Here is a 22,792-nt window from a genome sequence, read left to right as displayed (position 1 = left end):
TTGGATACATCACATTTTTATCAACATTGAAACGGCAGAAGGGAATTTAAAAATTGTACACTGGATTTAAGGGTCACTGGCTATTTATTTCCCATCCCTAAGTGCCCTGGAAAAGGTGGTTGTCAGCTGATTTCTTGAACCACTCCAGTCCATGTGTTGCAGGAACACCCACAGTGCTGTTAGGGAGTTTCAAGGTTTTGACCCAGCAACAATGAAGGAACGGCGATATAGTTCAAAGTTCGGATAGTGTGAATATAAACTTTTTCATTCGAGTGGGGTTCGGGTCTGGAATGTGCTGCCTGGAAATGTGGTGGAGGCAAGTTCAACTTGCCAAGTTCAACAGGGGCAGCACGGTAGCATGGTGGTTAGCACAATTGCTTCACAGCTCCAGGGTCCCAGTTCGATTCCCTGCTGGGTCACTGTCTGTGCAGAGTCTGCACGTTCTCCCCGTGTCTGCGTGAGTTTCCTCTGGGTGCTCCGGTTTCCTCCCACAGTCCAAAGATGTGCAGGTTAGGTGGATTGGCCAAGCTAAATTGCCCTTAGTGTCCAAAATTGCCCTTAGTGCTGGGTGGGGTGACTGGGTTATGGGGATAGGGTGGAGGTGTGGACTTGGGTAGGGTGCTCTTTCCAAGAGCCAGTGCAGACTCGATGGGCTGAATGGCCTCCTTCTGCACTGTAAATTCTATGTCTATGTAACTGAGGAATTCAAGAGGGCATTAGATGATTAGTTGACTAGAAACAATGTGCTGGAGAATGGCACTAAGTCATGATCCTCGTTTGGAGAGCCTGTGCAGACACAATGGGCCAAGTAGCCTCCTTTTGCGCTGTGACAGTTCTGTGATTGTGTGTGGGGCTTGGAGGGGAAATTGCAGGTGATGTTCCCATGTATCTGCTGCCTTGTCCTTCTAGGCACTAGAGTTTGGAAGGTGCTGTTGAAGGAACCTTGGTGAGTGGCTGCAGTGCATTTTGTAGGTGGTACGTACTACAGCCACTGCGTTCGAATGGAGTGTTTAAAGGGTGGTTGGGGTGCCAATCAAGTGACTGCTTTGTCCTGAATGGTGTCAAGCTTCTTGTGTTGTCTGAGCTACCCCCATTCAGGTAAGTGGAGAATATTCCATCACACTCCTAATCTGTGCCTTATAGATGGTGAACAAGCTTTGGGGAGTCAGGAGGGGAGCTACTCTCTGCAGAATTTCCAGCTTCTGACCTGCGCTTGAAGCCACCGTATTTATATGACTGATCCAGTTCAGTTTCTGGTCAATGGTAACCCCCAGGATGTTGATAGTGGGGGACTCAGTGATGGCAATGCCAATGAATGTCAAGAGAGCTGACTGTATTCTTTTGTTGGACATGGTTATTGCATAGAGCGAATGTTACTTGCCACTTAACAGCCCAAGCCTGAATATTGTCCAGGTCTTGCTGCATTTGGACAAGGACTGCTCCAGTGTTTGAGGAATCATGAGTTGTGCTGAACATTATCCAATCATCATAGAATTAACAGTACTGAAGGAGGCCATTCGGCCCATCGAGTCTGCACCGGCCCTCGGAACATCCCTGTTAAGAAGCCTGCTGATGTTAAATACAAAGATATCTCAAAACCCAGAAGGGTAACTTGGAAGACCAGTTCTTGCTGCTGTATATTTTCAATTTCGTATACTATGAGAAAAGCTATGCAAACCAGGGAGGGACAGTCCAGTCATTTTGTGATCAATTAACAAAGAATATTTATTAATTTAAAAGAAAAACACAAGACAAGAAGGACTATTACACACAACTTAACTACACGGATAGCTATACACACAGTAACACATGAAGTTACCCGTTATTCCCAACTACCTACGTTTCCTCAACTCTGAGACTCCCCTTGTTCCCAAAGAACATCCAATATTATACAACTCTGAGCTAAATCCAGCAGATAATTACCACGCACAGGTTTTTTTGCCCATGTTTGGCAAAACCATCTTCAGTTTCAGCAAAGGCAAAATCATCTGTGTTCACATTTTGGATTTTAACCAATCACCTTCTACAATAACTTGTTTTTAGGTGGAAACTGTTTTCTGTGGCTCGTTGTCGCTAGGAAGGTAGCTGCTTCTACTGTGTCCCTTTCTCCAGATATTGTACTATGGATATATAATTCTTTGTCGTTGATATTACCCACCCTGTGGACCCAGTTTGTGGAATATTAGTGCCAATTCGCTTATCGCTGCACTTTGAAATCACCGCTTCTACATCACATTGTTTTCCCCTTGTCACATAAGTAAACACTTGCTTTTCTCACTGGTGTGCTAATTCACATATCAAAATAACCCTTCAGGGTGGCACGGGTTAGCTCTGGGACTGCGGCGCTGAGGACCCGGGTTCGAATCCTGGCCCTAGGTCGCTGTCCGTGTGGAGTTTGCACATTCTCTACGTGTCTGCGTGGGTTTCACCCTCACAACCCAAAGATGTGCACATTAGGTGGATTGGCCATGCTAAATTGCCCCTTAATTGGAAAAAAAAAATTGGTTACTCTAAAAAAAATTTTAAAACACCCCTTCAGAGAGCTGCACTTTTCAAACTCTCTTTTTATTTTATTTTAATCTTAATTTTCCCACTTCTGACATTACGATGGGAGGATGATTTCAGTCACCTCGGCTCTAATGTACCATCCCACTGCCACCAGAGTTAATTGAGGACCAATGACCCTTCTTGCATTCTTATGAAACTGCCTCATCTACGCTGGCAATTGTTTCCAGAAATATAAGCATAATTGCATACATTTACCTGATTCAGTCAATTCTTCACAAATTTGGTGAAATTGTGAGGCATAAAATACATTAAATATTTTTACCTGCGCCATTTTAGCCTTACTGAAGTCCTGTTGCTGCCTTCTTCTAACTTCCTCTTGAGTCAGTGTACCTCCTAAAAAAAAAAAAATCAAAATTCCACTTGCACGTCATAAAACTCAGTCACTCGCAGAAAAGCATTTGTTCTGGTTCAGGTAAAACCTCCAGAGTTGAGAGGTAAATAGGAACAATTTGTATTTGTTCTTTCCTCAGTTTCTCGTACTTGTTTAATTCATCCCAATTGAAGAAGTTGTGCACATCTTAATATTTTGTTCCACCCAAGCCACAAAACCTGTGTATTTTAAAAGTCTGGCAGTGTAGTGGTTATATCACTGGACTAATAATCCAAGAGACAGGAGTTCAAACACCACTATGGCTGTTTGTGAAGCTGATTTCAATATAACTAACAATATATACTAAAGTAACCATTAATTTGTCAGGTTGTCTCAAAATCCCAAATGATTCAGGAATCTAATCCTTGTCAATCTGATCGCATACCAATGAATTTCCCTCTGAAATGTCCTAGCAAGAAATATAAAAAGTTCCATGTAAAAAAAAAAGCGCAACATGGTCTGCAGTGGTTCAAGAAGTCAATTCACCATGAAGCCTTTCTAGTGGCACTCACATCAAAGATTTTCCTTTTTAAGTTACTGGGCATCTTTTCTTGAAAGCTTTACAATATGTGTTGCTGTTAAAAATTCAGACACCTGAATTAATTAAGTATTTTGACTTGGTTTTAAAAATTAGACATTCCGTAATAATGTTTCACTCACCAACAGTGCTTGGAGTAATAGAAACATGCCCAATATTCCGGCATTTCAACTTTTCCAATGCAGCCAGCTCTGCACCTGCTTCTAAATGGAAGTGAGTAAAACAAATTAGATGCAAGCATAAATGCTGGAGCTTTCACTTCATAGTGGTTTTGTCTTGTAGCGTTCCCAGTGACTTTTAGTCCAATTCCAAAAACATCCCGTGTAATAAAGATTATTACAATAATTAGAATGCTTTCAATATAGTTTATTATGTTCTGGGATCTACCAGGAAGCAGGTTCTTTAGATTGATATTGTGTAATGTGACAGGATTAATTAATGATGGCCCAGCCAGTGATGCCCACATCCAGTCAATGAATAACAAAAGTAAAGGCATCGCAAGGTAGCAACAACCACATTATGGCAGAACTTTACATCCAGTTTGAAAGGGAGAAGAACAGGTCTTACTAGTATTTTAAACTTAAATAAGGGCAACTATGTGGACAGAAATTCTGAGCTAGTTGAAGTCAACTAGGATATGATGCTAGATCAATAGAGAAGCAACAGCGCACTTTTAAAGGGACTACTTCAGAATATATTCCTACTAGAAATAAAAATGCTATGTAGTGGACCTATCATCGTGGTTAACTAAAGAATTTAAGGAAGGTATCAAACTGAAGGAAAAAGTATATAACTGCACTTAGAGGGTGGCAGGTCAGATGATTGGTCAGAATATAAGGAATGGTAGCGAATACAAGCGACGGTGGCACAGTGGTTAGCACAGTTGCTTCATAGCGCCAGGGTTCCAGGTTCGATTCACGGCTTGGGTCACTGTCTTTGTGGAGTCTGCACGTTCTCCCAGTGTCTGTGTGGGTTTCCTCCGGGTGCTCCAGTTTCCTCCCACAGTCCAAAGATGTGTAGGTTAAATGGATTGGCCATGTTAAATTGCCCTTAGTGTCCAAATCGTTAGGTTGGGTTATGGAGATAGTGTGGAGGGTGCTCTTTCCAAGGGCCGGTGCAAACTTGTTGGGCCAAATGGCCTCCTTTTGCATTGTAAATTCTATGATTCTACATTTTTTTCTTTAATATTTTGTTTGATTTATTTTGTTAAACGTTTATCAACAGACTCCTCTGAACCTGTACCGTAACAGCCCTCCACAGTTTAAAAAGTAAAGTTATCAAGCCAGATTCCACTGTGGGATCTGACTTGTACAGTATTAACATCAGTGAGGATTATAACAAAAGGATTTGGCTGTCTACTTGAAAAGCCGAAACCTGCAAGGTCATAGATCTAGTGCATGAAGGTGGGGTTAGACTGGGCAGCCCTCACATCGACATGAACATGGTGAGCCAAAGGGCCTTCTTCTCCATCATAAATTGTGTATGATTCCTATTACAGTCCATGTTACTGTGACAAAATTGAACTTAAACTATCACTTCTCATCCTTCTTGACATTTAAAAAAATGTGCTTGTAGGATGGAATGTTGCTGGCAAGACCAGCCATTTATTGCCCATCCCTAACTGCCCTCAAAGTTGGTTGGGAGCAGCTTTCTTAAAACACTGGAGTCCATGTGGTAGAGATACACCCAGAGTGCTGTGAGAGAGGAGGTTCCAGCTTTTGACCAAATGACAGTGAAGGAGCAGCAACATAGTTCCAAATCAGGTGGTGATGTTCTGGTCAACAGCCGTTGATGTTTCTAGAACATAGGACTTAGGAGTAGGAGTAGGCCATTTGATCCTTCAAGCCTGCTCCACCATTCAATAAGATCTGATTGTGGTCTCAATTCCACTTTCCTGTTTCCCTTCACCCTCGTTCATTGTCCTTGCCTATCAGAAATCTATTCAACTCAGCCTTGAAGTTTTCAATGGCCCGGCCTCATCATAGCTTTCGGAGGAACAGAATTCCAGAGACTAACAACCCTCCAGGAAAAATGCATTTCCTCATCTCTACGTTAAAAGGAGACCTCCCTTCCTGCGCCTGCACGGTTTTCAGTGGTGTCTCCCATGGATCTATCCTTGGCCTCCTCCTATTTCTCATCTACATGCTGCTCCTGGGTGACATCATATGGAAACACAGCATTAGTTTTTATATTTACACTAACAACACCAGCTCCACATCACCAACATCTTTCTCTATACCTCCACTGATGTAAAAATATCAAGGCAGGTGTCCAACATTCAGTACTGAAGAAGCAGAAATATCCTTCAGTTAAATATTGGGAAGACAAAAACCATTGGGGCGAATTCACTCTTTGGGAGGCTACGTTCTCCCATCGGAGGAGAATTACAAGATTGCCTGGGTGACCCTCCTCTCCCACGTTCAGGGGTGATCCGATTCGACCCAACCCCCACCCCCACCCCCACCCCGCCACACTCTCCCCAGGACCCCCTAATGAGGGGGACTCCCCTCCCCCCCAGGGACCCCTGCAATAGGGAATCTGCCCCTCCCTGGGACCTGCAATAGGGAGAGTCCCCCAGAGATACATGCAATATGGAGACCCCCATGACCCATGTAATAGGGAGACCTCCCCAAGGGACCCATGCGACAGGGAGACCAGCTGCCCAGGGACCCCCTAACTAAATGGACCCCCACAGAGACCCCCTAATTAAAGGAACCCCCCACAGAGGCCCCCTAACTAAAAGGACCCCCGCCACAGAGGCCCCCGAACTAAAACGACCACCCGCCACAGAAGCCCCTGACAAAAGGGACCCCACCTTCCCACAGACCCTCCTCCTCACCTCCATGCCACCCCCCCCCCCCCCCCCCCACACACACACACACACACACCCTCCCCGGCAGAAGCGATCCCAGTCTGGAAGCTAGAGAGCAGTCCAGATGGGGGTAGTGAAAAATATTACAGCTGGAACACTTGCCGGGAAGCTCTACGTGTCCATTCCTCGAAGGAGATAGCTGTGACCTATGTTTCCACCCCACAAATCCATTAGCTGCAAGCCATTCATAACCTTCTACCAGTGAGCTGTGATTGACAGCTTCCACAAAAAGCTGCAGCCTTGATTAATTAATCTCCCTCCATGGATCAGTGACTCTAAGTGTTTACAAACACTGACCACATCAAAGTGAGGTCAGTACATTCCAAGCACTATGTGTATTCCAATCACCCAAGCGTGAGATTGCAATAGGTGCCAGGCCTGCTAAATAGATGGAAATTAATCATTAAGACTAATTTGCATTCATTTACATCCTCCCGATGATGCGCGGTCGTGGACCTCGATCCCGCACCAACGGGGAGATAGGAGCATCGCAATTGGGTCGGCGCCTGGTGTCGATCCAGATGTTCCTGATACCCGATTCTTCGGCACATCAGGAAACGTGATCTGGCATCATGGGACAGAGAATCCAACCCATTGTCTTTGGCCCCCGTCTCAAACTCTGTTCTCAGCTACTGACTATCCCTCTTTCTGGCAGTAGACCAGATTGTTTGCAACCTTGGTGCCATATTTGACTCCAAGATTAGTTTCTGGCCGCACATTCCCAACATCACCAAGATTGTTTATTTCCATCTCTGTGTCAACAGACTCCATCTAAGCCTCAATTAATCTGATTCTATTTTAAGATACAATAAAATATTAATTAAATTAATATTTTATTATATGCATTGTTTTTCTGCACCAGTCAAAGCATTTCTAAAACAGGAAGATAGATAAATAGGAGATTAAGAGCTGCTTCCTGTAATGAGATAGAGAAATGTATTAATTCAGACAAGCAATGTATGTGAGGCAACACGTTTACTTACTGACAGCAGATAAGTAAACTATTTTCCCAGAGAACAAAACTATAATATCTGGGAAGATCTCTTTGAAACTTCTTTCCAAAGTTAACTATTGCAAATGCACACCTTCTAGAATTGATATTAGCACAGCACACCAAGACATTTTGCAGCACTTGTAGTGGCAGAGGTTTTAGAACATTTCAATAATTAGGTAGCACTTTAAGCAAACTCACAACTTACCTTTTACAGAAATTAAAAATAGATATTACTATTAATTGGACATTTCACACAATAGACAAACAGCAGGGAATTTCTCTAGTGAGATTTCCTCAATATCCAGGAACTAGCTGATGACTTGTTCTCAGCCAGGGACTTGCTATACATAGCAACCTCAACTAGCAAGACATTCAAAACGGAGGTGAGAAAGAAAAGAAGTATACTTACTTTTCTGTAAATCACTCCACTTCTTCTGGTCTGGTACAGTTATAGAATATGCCCCATAACTGGAAAGAAATTCAAAGTTGAATAATTTTTTTTTTTTAATAAATATTTTATTGAAAATTTTTGGTCAACCAACACAGTACATTGTGCATCCTTTACACTGTGCATCCTTTACACAAGATTATAACAACACAAATAGCAATGACCTATTTTATAAACAAAAAATGAATAAATAATAAATAACAAAAATGAAAACTAACCCTAATTGGCAACTGCCTTATCACAAGTAACACTCTCCAAAAATATAATTTAACAGTCCAATATATAATTATCTGTTGCAACGACCTATACATATTATACAGTATATATTAACAACCCTGAGAGTCCTTCTGGTTCCCCCCCCCCCCCCCCCCCTGCCCCCCACCCCCCCCCCCCGATCCTGGGCTGCTGCTGCTGCCTTCTTTTTTCCATTCCAACTATCTTTCTGCGAGGTATTCGACGAACGGTTGCCACCGCCTGGTGAACCCTTGAGCCAACCCCCTTAGAACGAACTTAATCTGCTCTAGCTTTATAAACCCTGCCATGTCATTTATCCAGGTCTCCACCCCCGGGGGCTTGGCTTCTTTCCACATTAACAATATCCTGCGCCGGGCTACTAGGGACGCAAAGGCCAAAACATCGGCCTCTCTCGCCTCCTGCACTCCTGGCTCTTGTGCAACCCCAAATATAGCCAACCCCCAGCTTGGTTCGACCCGGACCCCCACTACTTTTGAAAGCACCTTTGTCACCCCCATCCAAAACCCCTGTAGTGCCGGGCATGACCAAAACATATGGGTATGATTCGCTGGGCTTCTCGAGCACCTCGCACACCTATCCTCCACCCCCAAAAATTTACTGAGCCGTGCTCCAGTCATATGCGCCCTGTGTAATACCTTAAACTGAATCAGACTTAGCCTGGCACACGAGGACGACGAGTTTACCCTGCTTAGGGCATCTGCCCACAGCCCCTCCTCGATCTCCTCCCCCAGCTCTTCTTCCCATTTCCCTTTTAGTTCATCTACCATAGTCTCCCCTTCGTCCCTCATTTCCCTATATATATCTGACACCTTATCATCCCCCACCCATGTCTTTGAGATCACTCTATCCTGCACCTCTTGTGTCGGGAGCTGCGGGAATTCCCTCACCTGTTGCCTCGCAAAAGCCCTCAGTTGCATATACCTGAATGCATTCCCTTGGGGCAACCCATATTTCTCGGTCAGCGCTCCCAGACTCGCGAACTTCCCATCCACAAACAGATCTTTCAGTTGCGTTATTCCTGCTCTTTGCCACATTCCATATCCCCCATCCATTCCCCCCGGGACAAACCTATGGTTGTTTCTTATCGGGGACCCCCCCCAAGGCTCCAGTCTTTCCCCTATGCCGTCTCCACTGTCCCCAAATCTTCAGTGTAGCCACCACCACCGGGCTTGTGGTGTAGTTCAAAGTTGAATAATTAAAGACTACAACGCCTACAAAATTCTGATTTTTAAAAATGAGTGGTGATTGACTTAAATTATTAACGACATCACAATAATTATTGATATCACAATCAGCCCTGCACTGTGTAATTGACACCTAGTGATTTAGTGTCTGGGGGTTAGGAGTTACGCACTTCAGGTTAGGAGATGACCATTAGGGTTAACAGCTTAGGAATTGTGGTTTCTGTTTGACACTGCTGTTAGAACAGGAACGTCTGTTGCAGTATCCTCGTTAACATTTATCCCTCAATCACTGTCACTAAAACAGATTATGTGGTCATTATTACAGTACTATTTGTGGGAGCTTGCTGTGCACAAATTTGCTGCAGCATTTCTGACAACTGTCATGACACTACACGAGGTCTTTGTTAGCTGCAAGCGCTTTGGGAGATCCTGAGAGGCTCTATTAATATGAGATCATTCACCTCATTGTTCAATAATTTAAAATTCCGAAACACCTCATTGTCACGTTAACCAAAAGACAAAAAAAAACTCGTGGGCAAGTTCTCAATTTGGAATCGTGGAATGTTTGCTACGTTAAAAGGCACCACTAGTTAGAGGTCTTACAACACCAGGTTACAACACCATCACAAGCTTTCGGAGCGTCGCTCCTTCATCAGGTGAGTCACTCACCTGATGAAGGAGCTATTCTCCGAAAGCTAGTGATTCCAAATAAACCTGTTGGACTTTAACCTGGTGTTATAAGACTTATTACTGTGCACGTCCCAGTCCAAAGCCGGCATCTCCACATCATGACTAGTTAGGCAAGTAGTTGTTGCCGTCTCACGGTACAATTATAAGACATGTCTTCTCAAAACAGATTCCTTACCTGTGCGTTGTTTTTTGTGTTGAGTTTTGATGGGTGGCAGCAGGTCTCCGCAAGAGCTTACCTACACCCGCTGTACCCTTAGCTTTGCTTTCACCTGTGCCCTTGCCTGCTGCACTTGTGGTTGTGCTCTTACCTGTATTGGCACCTTTACCCACACCTGGACCCCGCCCCACACCTTCAGCCGGGACCCTCTGCCCTCCCTGTCCATCCTTGCCCTTTGCTCCACTCTCATCCTGATCACCTTCCCCCAATATCGCCCCTGTTCTGGTGGGCTGACTCCTCGCCTGAATTATTCTGGGTTTTCTCACAACCGAGTAAGACATGTCTGAATGGGGAAAATAAAGATAAGCTTTCTCTCGCTCTCTCCAACGGAACGGCCGCCGCGCAGGGACTGCTGGGGAATGTAGGCCGCTGCGTCACGTGTCCCCGCCTGTCGCCATTGAGCTGCTTCCGGTGGGAACTACGCTACCAGGCGGCGGACGGATTTCCGGCCGCGGGGAAGCCGAGTGGGGCGTCGTCATAGCAACCGCAGCAGATCCCTGATGAAACAGCTAAATTCCTCCTCAAAACACTGGAAAGATTATCTTCAGAGCAACTCCAGCCGCCCCAAATATTGATGTATTTAAATATTTGTGTATTGTTTATATTTAGAATATTATTCTCTGTAAGTTTTGATAATCAAGTTTAAATAGCTTTGCAGTAAAACAAAGTTTCAATAGACATTGGCTGTCGTCCTCATCTTGAGGTTAGGAAAGTTGGTACCAGAGTTGCCAAAAGGGAACAATGGGAAATAAGGTTTTGTCTATTTACAACAGTTGTCGTATGAGTCAGGCCCATCCTGGAACTCCCTCCCTAACAGCACTGTAGGTGTACCTACATCTCAGGGACTGCAGTGGGTCAAGAAGGCAGCTCAAGGGCAATTAGGGATGTGCAATAAATGCTGGCCCGTAGAAATGAATTTTTTTAAAAAAAAATTTTTTTATTATAGAAAAATTGTTTACAGGGTGTGGACGTACCTAGCTAGCCCAGCATTTATTGCCCATCCTTAATTGCCCCTTGAGAAAGTGGCGGTGATAGAGCATTTGAGCAGCATTATCATAATTCATTCCATTTTAGCCGAGGTAAAGAAAAAGACAAAAATAGACCCAGAGTAATAAAAACAGAAAATGCTGGGAAAACGCAGCAGATCTGGCAGCATCAGTGGAGAGAGAATATAGAGTTTCAAGTCTGTGTGATTCTTCTTCAAAACCTTTCCCATATTTTCAACTGGGGACAGACCAATTCACTAAGCTGAAATGTGATTTGACAAAAGTGGAAAGTACAGCTACTTTTAGGTAAATCAGTACCAGAACATTGGAGGATGAGGAAAAGGGAAGGTTCAGAAAAATATATTCCCACAAAGTAAAGGATGGCACTCCCAAATCCAGAGCAACCAGGATAGGATAAGGCAAAAAAAGGGAATATTATGTAAATACTAATACTGTAGATAACCTACAGGAGTATTTCTCACTGATAACCCTTCTACCCCGCCCAGCTTAGCTGCCGAAAACTAAGTTCCGAGTAGCCCCATTTCCTCTTAACTTGTTGCTACATACAGTCTAAAAAAAATGCTGCTAAATGCATGAATGCATTTTAAGAATTCGATAACCTAGAAAGTATAGGGTTGAAAATAAAAGGAAGATTTGGAAAGCTGAGTGAGGGAATTAAAATATATTGGCAAGTAAAATGAAGGAAAAATCCAAAGATGTTTTAGAAATATGTAAAAATGTAAGGAGTAAACTAAACAAAGAGTAGGGCCCACCCGTGTGTGAAGTCAGAAGACCTGGGCATTGTTCTAATGAATACATTGCGCATGCCTTCTCAAAACAGAGAGACGACTTAGATATTGTAGTTAAGGATGAGGAGTGTGATATATTTGTGTGATAAACATAGTGAGAGTGTGATGCACGATCAATTGCACAAAGACTAAAGTTGGGTACAACTGTGGCTTTATTACAGTCAGATGCGAGGCCTCCTGCTGCCGCTGGCGAAATGGCAGGGCACTGGAGGTCATGCATATTTATACAGTTCTCCCTGGGCGGAGCCAGCCGGCAGGAGCTACCGGCGAACCTGTAGTGCAGGTCCTAACTTACATCTCCAATTACAGTGGATCACCACAGAGTGGAAATATTGGGCACAATTTAACTAAATGGGAACAAAGTCCCGTAGTGAGCGCCTTTAGCTGCATGTTTCCAGGTGTTTGCACCGCCGAGAAACACAATGCTATCGAGTGGAACTCGGGTTTGATAGGGAGCCTCAGCAGGGAATGTGAGCACGTGGCCGCACATAGCCCCGTTTTCTGAGCGGAACTCCTCAGTGTAGTGAGAGATCAGGACGCCATTTAAAAATCCCAATCTCTGGAGCCCCCGGTGCAACCACTGACCCCCCCCAAGTCCCAACTCACCACGAGGGGGATCCCCCCCACACACTTTCCCAACACCTGCGCAGGACATCCCTAGCTTGATCGCCGCCGCGTGAAAAATGACAGCTTTGCAGGGCCAACCTGGTACCCTGGAAGTGCTCCTGCCAGCTGGCAGTGCCAGCTGGTAACCTTGACAATGCCAGGCTGGCATCCAAGTAGCCAGTGTGCCCAGATGGCACCAGCAGTGCCGGGGTGCACCCTAACCCGAAGTCTTGCACATGGGGGCCTCCGATTCCCTGGGAGACCCCCACATGTGCAGTTCCATCTGGTTCCCATTTATGGAGAGCAGTACTGAACGACACTCGCTCGAGGTCTCCGAGGTGAAGGGGATAGCTCCCACTGCCTTGGGTGCCTCGGCAAACTGCATATTAAAGTGAGACTTTCTGTCTCGCTCTAATATGCAGATTTGCCAAAAAAGTGATCCCGCCCACAATGGGCAGGATTTACATCGCAACGTCTCGCGAGATCGTGTTAGATCTTGTGAGGCATAGCAAGCTGGGTAGATGCCGGGAACTGAGTCTCCCGGCTTCTAATGGCTATGTTGCACCGCAGCAAGCTGCTTTTCGGGCACAGCGCTGCCATTTAATCGCGCCCATTAACATTTAATGGGATTTTAAAAATAAAAAAAAATTTAGAGTTCCCAATTCTTTTTTTTCCAATTAAGGGGCAATTTAGCATAGCCAATCCACCTAACCAGCACATCTTTGGGTTGTGGGGGTGAAACCCACGCAGACATGGGGAGAATGTGCAAACTCCACACGGACAGTGATCCAGGGCCGGGATTCGAACCCAGTCCTCAGCGCCGTAGTCCCAGTGCTAACCACTGCGCCACATGCCACCCTCACATTTAATGAGATTTAACATGTTTGAAAGTATATATATTCCCAGTCCAGGATGAAATGTACACTCGATTGCTGAAGTAAGCAAGGGAGGATATAACAGAGGCTCTGATTATCTTTTTCCAATATTCTCCACATGAGTGTTTGGCTAATTCAGACTATCTGCCTGTTTGTAGACAATGTGTAGCATGAAAGTCATAAGCAGAAGAGGAAGATGCAAAGAGTGAAAAGGTCTCTTGTTCCTGGCGGTAAAATAACCATTAAACAAAAGCAATGATGTTAATCCAAAGTGTCAGGGGGCTGCAGGTTTGTTAATGTTGTACAGATGTTTAACAAGGGAGGAAAGGAGAGACTCAGTAATTACAAACCAGTCAATGGTGGCAATTGGAAAAAAAAATCTGAGGGACAGTATTTATCATTGAAAGAGGTATGGATTAATGAGGAACAATTAGCAAGGATTTGTTAAAGGAAGAGGTTTGAGAAGGATGTTTGATGAGGGTAGTGCATTTGATGTAATCCACATGGAATTTTGTAAGACTTTTGACAAGGTCCCACTGGGCAGAATCTTCAGAAAAGTAAAATCCCATGGGATCCAAGGGAAAGTGGCACGTTTGATCCAAACTTGGGGCTGGTTTAGCTCAGTGGGCTAGACAGCTGATTTGTGATGCAGAACAAGGCCAGCAGCACAGGTTCAATTCCCGTACGAGCTGAGAATTCTAAATTCCCTCTGTGTACCCGAACAGGCGCCGGAATGTGGCGACTAGGGGCTTTTCACAGTAACCTCATTGCAGTGTTAATGTAAGCCTACTTGTGACAATAAAGATTATTATTAATTATTATTATTATTATAAAATTGACTCAATAGTAGGAACCAGAGGTAGCTGGTCGTTTTTGTAGCTGAAATGGTGTCAGTGGGGGCTGTAGGGTTCAGTAGATGATCCCATCCTTTTCGGAGTATATATTAATGATTTAAACTTAAATGTCGGGGGCATAATTAAGAAGTGGCAGATGAAAATTAATTAAGAAGTAGCAGAGGAAGAAAAGCTGTAAACTGCAGTTCAATATCGATTGCCGAGTGGGCAGAAAAGTGGCAAATGGAATGCAGTACATTAAGTTAAGTACATCTGGTGAAGACAAACATGGTTTGATTTGAAAAATTAGGCAATACAGAAATGGTTGCTAACCGAGAGTAACCTTACTCTGAAAAAGACAAAGGAAATTGCTGTGATGGTGGAGGTGGCAGCGGAAGAAGTTCAGCAACAGAGTTCAAGTACTCCCGTACAGAAAATGTTGGTTGAGTCAATGCCTAAGATTTTCAAAACTCAAACTCAACTCATACATGCCACAGATGTACAAAGATGGGGCATTCATCTGTGACATGCTGATGTGGAAGCTCTGGAGAAAGAGGCCACTCCGATTGTGCATGCTCGAAGAAAAAGCCAGCTATGAGAAAAAATAAGAAGAAGCAAGAGCAGAACAAAGCGGCATGGAAACAGAACAAAAGACAACGTGTTCATATTGTGCAAAAGCGTCGAGAGAAACAAGACATTTCGCAGTCTGAGGATGTATTGTCACTGAATGTGCGAACCACAAACTGGTACTACAGGTCACTCCACTGCTGGAAGGACAGCCGGTAAGGATGGAAGTCAACACTGGGACAGTAGTCTTGCTGGTGCCAGAGACTGTCTAGAAGGAAAAACTCAAATACACTCCCATTAAGCCTTCAAAAATAGTGTTGAAGACATATACTGGTGAAGTGGTGCCGTTGAAGGGCCGCATTGACGTAGCTGTACAACTGAATGGGCAGATGGCAGATTTGACTTTACATATAGGAAAGGGCAATTATCTGGCAGTGATTGGTTGAACATGGTTAGAAAATATTCAATTGGGCCAGGTCAACCTGATGACTAATGCAGAATCAGGTTTACAAATATTCTCAAGAAACACAACAGTGTGTGTGATGGTGAGCTGGAAAGTATGAAAGACATCACAGTTAAACTGAAGATTAAAGAAGGGAGCCAACCAAAATTCTTGAAGGTAAGGTTGGTACACTATGCTATCAGGCCAAAAAATAGAGGCTGACTTGGAATGACTGGAGAAGATGGGAGTCTTGGAACCTGTCAACATTAGTGAATGGGCTGCACCAATCATACTTGTTATTAAGAAGGACTGATCTGTACAGATTTTCAGAGACTGCAAAGTTGCTCTAATTCCAGCATTGTGTGAGGAACAATGCCTTCTATCCCATATCGATGACTGTTTGCAGATTGGCTGTAGGCCAACATTTGAGCAAAATCAACCTAAGCCAGGCATCAAGAACGTCTGATGATTGTGACACATAAAGGCTAGTTATGGTACCGAAGATTAACTCTTGGTACCACATCTGGCTGGCATTGTCCCAAAGAGCAATGGACCAAATCCTGAGGGCACTAAGTGGAGTCCAGTGTTACCTGGATGACATTCTGGTTACCGGTGAAGACAAAAAAGGACATTTTTGGAATTTGAATGCCACTCTTCAAATATTGGAGGACTACGGATTGAGAATCCACAAGGACAAGTGCAAATTCCTCCAGTCTTCAGTCAAATATTTGGGACATGTGATATACACCATGGGCCTTCACAAACCTCCTTCAAAGGTCAAGGCTATTACAGAGGTGCCCTCACCTTAGAATGTATACCTGTTGCGATCCTTCTTAGAATTATTGAACTACAGCGGAAATTTGTTCCAAATTTGGCGACCATTTTAAAACTGTTGCATAATCTGCTGTGCCAAACCAAGAAGTGGAAGTGATCGGATCAGTGCAACAATACATTTGTGCAAGCCAAGGAGATGTTGCACAAATCTGAACACCTGACACATTTCAATCCAAACCTACCTCTACAGTTAGTGTGTGATGCATCACCTATGGTGTTGGAGTGGTGGAATCATGCTTTCAGGTGAAGAGAAACCCATTGCTTTAGTGTCCAGAATGTTGAATGAAGCTGAACGTAACTATGCTCAAATTGAAAGAGAAGCCTTGGGAATTATCTTTAGAGTTATAAGATCTTGCTTCTTCTTATTTGGGGGGGGGGGGGATCGTATAGAAACATATTAAATTATGAAGGGAATAGATAGGATAGATGTGGGCAGGTTGTTTCCACTGGCGGGTGAAAGCAGAACTAGGGGGCATAGCCTCAAAATAAGGGGAAGTAGATTTAGGACTGAGTTAAGGAGGAACTTCTTCACCCAAAGGGTTGTGAATCTATGGAATTCCTTGCCCAGTGAAGCAGTAGAGGCTCCTTCATTAAATGTTTTCAAGATAAAGATAGATAGTTTTTTGAAGAATAAAGGGTTTAAGAGTTATGGTGTTCGGGCCGGAAAGTGGAGCTGAGTCCACAAAAGATCAGCCATGATCTCATTGAATGGCGGAGCAGGCTCGAGGGGCCAGATGGCCTACTCCTGCTCCTAGTTCTTATGTTCATATGTAAGATTCCGCCAATTCTTATATGGAAGGAAGTTCACACGATTGATGGACCATAATCCATTGATGACAATTCTTGGACTACGTACAGGAATACTGCCATTGGCAGCAAGCAAAAAAAAGAGAGGGACACTGATTTTGTCTGCACACACTTAAACCATCAAATATTCACAATCAAGTTTTCATTGTAAGGCAGATGGGCTTTCTTGTTTACCACTACCGAATAGTTCATCAGCAAGTAGTTTGAGTGGAAGTATCTTCACTTTGAACATAATGTAGACAGTGCACCTGTCACTTTAGGATAAGTAAAGATGGATACTCGGAGTGATCCAATACTTTCCAAAATGATAGAGATGCTGCTGAGAGGCAAGACTTCAGAACCAAAACCTGACCTGAAACCATATTCCACTGGGAGACTGGCGTAATCTGTACAGTCAGGATGTCTTCTTTGGGGGCTCAGAATAATCATTTTGCCACCATTGAGAAGACAAGTGTTGGACAAATTACATGAGGGCCATTGTGGAATTGTGAGAATGAAAAAGAAATCAAGGCGCAATTTCTGGTGCCCTGCATAGGACGCAGAAATAGAGGAGAAGGCTGGAATGTGTTCTTCATGCATGAAGTTGAAAAGCCTGCCACAGATAGCGCAACTGCATTCTCGGGATTGGCCCAAGAGGCTTGGCAACGGGTGCACATTGACTACGCACAACCTTTTGAAGGCCACATGTTCCTAGTCACAGATGCTCATTCAAAGTGGCCAGAAGTCGCCATAATGAAGTCAACTTCATCAGAAAAGACAATTGAAAGGTTAGTAGAAGTCTTTAGTAGATTTGGATTTCCTGAGCAATTATTGAGTGATAACAGACCACAGTTTGTCTCTCAAGAATTTTAATTATTCTTGAAAAAGAACGGTATACAACATATTAGGTTTGCACAGTACCATCCTGCTATGAACTGACTACAGAACATTTTGCGCAAACAATGAAGCACACATTAAGGGCAACCAGGGAACAAGTTGACCAAACGTCTAAATCAATTCCTCCTCATGTATAGGATACTGCAAAGGCTCTGGGCCCTGACGATATCAGGTTACTTTTTAACCCAGCCAATTACCGCCCTATCAGTGTACTGTCCATCATCAGTAAAGTGATGGAGTCATCAACAGTGCTATGAAGCGGCACACACTCAGCAATAACCTGCTCACGGATGCTCAGTTTGTGCTCTGTCAGGGTCACTCAGCTCCTGACTTTATTACAGCCTTGGTTAAAACATGGACAAAAGAGCTGAATGCCAGAGGTAAGGAGAGAGTGACTGCCCTTGAGATCAATGCAGCGGTTGACTGAGTAAGGCATCAAAGAGCCCTAGCTAAACTGGAGTCAATGGGAATCAGGGGGAAAACTCTCCGCTGGTTGGATGGTTGTGGTGTTTGGAGGTCAATCATCTAATAATTATTATTATTGTCACAAGTGGGCTTACATTAACACAGCAATGAAGTTACTGTGACAATCCCCTAGTCGCCTGTTCGGGTACACTGAGGGAGAATTTAGAATGTCCAATTCACCTAACAAGCACGTCTTTCATGATTTGTGGTAGGAAATCAGAGCAGCCGGAGGAAACCCACGTAGATACCATAAGTCATAGGAGCAGAATTAGGCCACTCGGCCCATCGAGTCTGCTCCGCCATTCAATCATGGCTGATATTTTCTCATCCCCATTCTCCTGCCTTCTCCCCATAACCCCTGATCCCCTTATTAATCAAGAACCTATCTAGAACCTTCATCAAGAACCTTCTCCGGGGGAGAACGTGCAGCCTCCGCACAGACAGTGACCCAAGCGTGAATCGAACCTAGGACCTTGGCTTGTGAAGCAACAGTGCTAACCACTGCACTACTGTGCCGACCCATGGTCAGCTCCAGGATACCACTGCAGGAGTTCCTCAGCATCATGTCTTAGGCCCAACCATCTCTAGCTACTTCATCAATGACCTTCCTTCCATCATAAGGTCAGAAGGATGTTTGTGGATAACTGCACAATGTTCAGCACCATTTGGGACTCCTCAGATAATGAAGCAGTCCATATCCAAATGCAGCAAGACCTGGGCAATATCCAGGCTTGGGCTGACAAGTGCCAAGTAGCATTCATGCCTCACAAGTGCCAGGTAATCACCATCTCCTACAAGAGAGGACCTAACCACCGTCCCTTGACATTCAATGGTATTACCATGGCTGAAACTCCACAATCAATATCTGGGGGGTTAACATTGATGAGAAACTGAACTGGAGCCATATTAATACTGTGGCTTCCACGGCAGGTCAAAGGTTAGGAATCTTACGGCAAGTAACTCACCTCCTGAACCCCCCAAAGCCTATTCACCATCTACAAGGCACAAGGTAGGAGTCTAATGGACTACTCAGCATACTCAACACCATCCAGGAAAAAGCAGCCCGCTTGTTTGCTTCCCCTTCCACAAACATTCAAACCCTCCACCACCGACGAACAGTGGCAGCCATGTGTACCATCTTCATGTCACATTACATTGACCCCCCACCATCTGGCCTGGGTTTACGAAATCCTACCAACTGTCCTGGCTTGAGACAACTCACACCTCTTTAACCTGGGATTACTCCTCTCTCTGGATCTGTAAAACTTAATTACCTGCAAATGCTCACATTCAAAGCATCGTCTTGCTTCTTTGACTCTGTCTATATATACGTTTCTGGAACCTGCCTCTTCATTCACCTGAGGAAGGAGCAGTGCTCTGAAATCTAGTGATTTGAAACAAACCTGTTGGACTTGAACGTGGTGTTGAAAGACTTTTTATCGCGGTTCAAGAAGACAACTCACCACCACCTTCTGAAGGGCAACTAGGGATGGGCAATAAATGCTGGCCTAACCAGCGACGCCCACATCCTGTAAATGAATTTTTTAAAATACAGCTCATTCAACAATGAAAATGTATCCAGCATTGCTGATGATGAAGCAACAATTACATTCACCATTCAACTTATTGAAACCTCCAAAGGCGAAAGGAATCATTCAAAAGAAACAAGGTCAGATTGAACGGCAAGAAACAAAGCAAAATATCATGTCTTCCACCAAGGGCAAGATGTTTTGGCAAGGAGCTACTCTACAGGGGACAAATGGATTCCTCCTACGATCACCACTCAGACAGGACATCTCATTTACCGCCCATTCCCAGGATGGTGTCATCTGGAGGAGCATGTGGATCGACTGTTGGTGGGGAGAAGGAATCAGTCGAAGATAGAACCTGCAGTGACTCCAAATTAAACTCTGCAATGCTCTGACCTGAACCTCACTGAGACCCAGATCCTGACAAAACAGGTTGAGGAAAACAACATCTCAAAGTCAGACAAAACACTGGTCAGAACAACCACCAATGACATTCGTACAAAGTGAGAAACGCCAGAGATTACCACTAGTGCCAAGAAGCAGATGCCTGAGTTTCACCGGCAACCATTCAGAGAACTCCGACCCCCAAACTATTTGACTTATTGATTATTATTGTTTGATTATTGTTCATGTTACACTTGGGCGAGAAAACTTTGTGTATTTATATTGATTTCTGAGAAGCAGCACTGAAGCTGCACTGAGCACTGTATAATGATAGATGCATGACATCACCGATTGCTATACAGAGTAAAGAAGCAACCTGTCCTGGGTACACCTCATTAATAAAGCTTCTTTATTTTGTCAGCCTCCATGCCTCCTAGCATCAGTCCTGCAGACACAACAATATCAGTACAGAATCACTTTACAAATTAAGTACTGAAAAAATGGAGAGGGATGAGAAGGAGCCAAGCTAGGCTGGTGTTGGTTAATATGAAGGCCGGTATCTATCCAATCTTCCCTTTCTTTTTCAAAAAAATAATTTTTATTAAAGGTTTCCATAAAATATCAATAACAAAATGAGAAAGAAAAAAGAACCCAACAGGGTTCAGTACAAAACACAATCTAAAAAAAGCAACCCCCCAAACCCCTCCCCCCCTGTACATGAATAATAAATTAACATTAACACCCCGACGTAACACAACAGGTGTATACACCCCTGCAGACCCTCCAGTGTAAATAACATAAACAAAAATAAAGTAAACCCCCCCCCCCCCCGCCCCCGCCCCGAGCTGCTGCTGCCATTGACCAATGTCTATCGTTCTGCCAGAAAGTCTAAGAACGGTTGCCACCGCCTAAAGAACCCTTGTACCGACCCTCTCAAGGCGAATTTCACCCTCTCCAATTTAATGAACCCTGCCATATCGCTGATCCAGGATTCCACGCTTGGGGGCCTCGCATCTTTCCACTGACCCTGGATCCTACCACCCTCGACACCGTCCTCGCTACGCCCTTCCAAAATTGCTCTAGCGCTGGGCATGCCCAGAACACATGGGTGTAATTTGCTGGGCTCCCTGAGCACCTAACACACCTGTCCTCACCCCCAAAGAACCGGCTCATCCTTGTCCCGGTCATGTGTGCCCTGTGCAGCACCTTAAACTGCATGAGGCTGAGCCTCGCGCACGAAGAGGAAGAGTTCACCCTCCCTAAGGCATCTGCCCACGTCCCCTCTTCGATCTCCTCTCCCAACTCCTCCTCCCAGTTACCTTTCAACTCCACCACCGAGGCCTCCTCCTCCTCCTGCATCACCTGGTAAGTTTCCGAGATCTTCCCCACTCCCATCCACCCACCCCCCCGAGAGTACCCTGTCCTGTACTGTGTGTGGCAGTAGCCGCGGGAATTCCACCACCTGCCGTCTGGCAAACGCCCTTACCTGTAAGTACCTGAAGGTGTTCCCCGGGGGGGGAGCCCGTATTTCTCCTCCAGCTCACCCAAGCTCGCGAACTTCCCGTCCACAAACAGGTCCCCCAACTTTCGTATCCCTGCCCTGTGCTACCCCGAAAACCCTCCACCTGTTCTTCCTGGGGCGAACCGGTGGTTCCCCCGTAATGGGGTCCACGCCGAGGCCCCAACTTCCCCCCTATGCCGCCTCCACTGCCCCCAGATTTTGAGGGCCGCCACCAGCACCGGGCTCGTGGTATACATCCTTGGAGAGAGCGGCAGCGGCGCCGTTGCCAGCGCCCCCAGACTCGTACCCACACAGGACGCCATCTCCAGCCTCTTCCGTGCAGCCCCCTCCATCACCCACTTGCGCACCATTGTCGCATTGGCGGCCCAGTAGTACCCACAGAGGTTGGGCAGCGCCAGCCCCCCCTATCTCTACTCCGCTCCAGGAACACCCTTCTCACCCTCGGAGTCCCTCGCGCCCACACAAACCCCATTATACTCCTGTTAACCCGCCTGAAAAAAGCCTCCGGGATAAACACAGGGAGGCACTGGAACAGGAACAAAAACCTTGGGAGCACCGCCATTTTGATCGACTGCACCCGACCCACCAAGGACAGCTCCTCTCCACCCTTTTTAGTAGGTGCTCGCCAATCCCCCTCTCCTGGTCCCCTAGCTGAACTACGAACAGCTCGCTCTTCCCTATATTGAGCTTATACCCCGAAAAGTCCCCGAATTCCCTAAGGATCCTCATTACCTCTGGCATTCCTCCCACCGGGTCCGCCACATACAGCAGCAGGTCGTCCGCATAAAGCGACACCCTGTGCTCCTCCCCCCCCCCCGCATCAACCCCCTCCAGTTCCTCGACTCTCAGTGCCATAGCCAGGGGTTCAATCGCCAGTTCGAAGAGCAGGGGGGACAGGGGACACCCCTGTCTCGTCCCTCGGTGCAACCGAAAGTACTCGGACCTCCTCCAATTTGTGGCCACACTCGCCATCGGGACCTCATACAACAGCCTAACCCACCTGACAAACCCCTCCCCAAACCCGAACCTCTTCAGCACCTCCCACAGGTACCCCCACTCTACCCTATCGAAGGTTTTCTCAGCGTCCATCGCCACCACTATCTCCGCCACCCCCTCCCTCG

General features: G+C 45.3%; 1 protein-coding gene across 3 annotated transcripts in view; it reads right to left on the bottom strand.

The window, feature by feature from the left end:
- The window catches only part of LOC140389556 (uncharacterized), a 37,505-nt gene extending 27,024 nt beyond the window's left edge, over window positions 1-10,481 (bottom strand). For 2 of the 3 annotated variants that reach the window (XM_072473779.1, XM_072473781.1), the window contains exons 1-4: window positions 10,095-10,481; window positions 7,752-7,810; window positions 3,599-3,679; window positions 2,831-2,901 (exon numbers count right to left, since the gene is read on the bottom strand). In XM_072473779.1, the coding sequence (XP_072329880.1) occupies window positions 2,831-2,901; window positions 3,599-3,679; window positions 7,752-7,810; window positions 10,095-10,417 (534 nt within the window). In that variant the 5' untranslated portion in view covers window positions 10,418-10,481. The remainder of the gene's footprint in view (window positions 1-2,830; window positions 2,902-3,598; window positions 3,680-7,751; window positions 7,811-10,094) is intronic. The other variant, XM_072473780.1, reaches the window with a different exon arrangement.
- Window positions 10,482-22,792: the final 12,311 nt, after the last annotated feature.

Source organism: Scyliorhinus torazame, chromosome 14 (genome assembly GCF_047496885.1).
Source record: "Scyliorhinus torazame isolate Kashiwa2021f chromosome 14, sScyTor2.1, whole genome shotgun sequence".
Taxonomy (NCBI): domain Eukaryota; kingdom Metazoa; phylum Chordata; class Chondrichthyes; order Carcharhiniformes; family Scyliorhinidae; genus Scyliorhinus; species Scyliorhinus torazame.
Note: the sequence above shows the minus strand (reverse complement) of the source record. Positions and strands in the feature narration are given on the sequence as shown.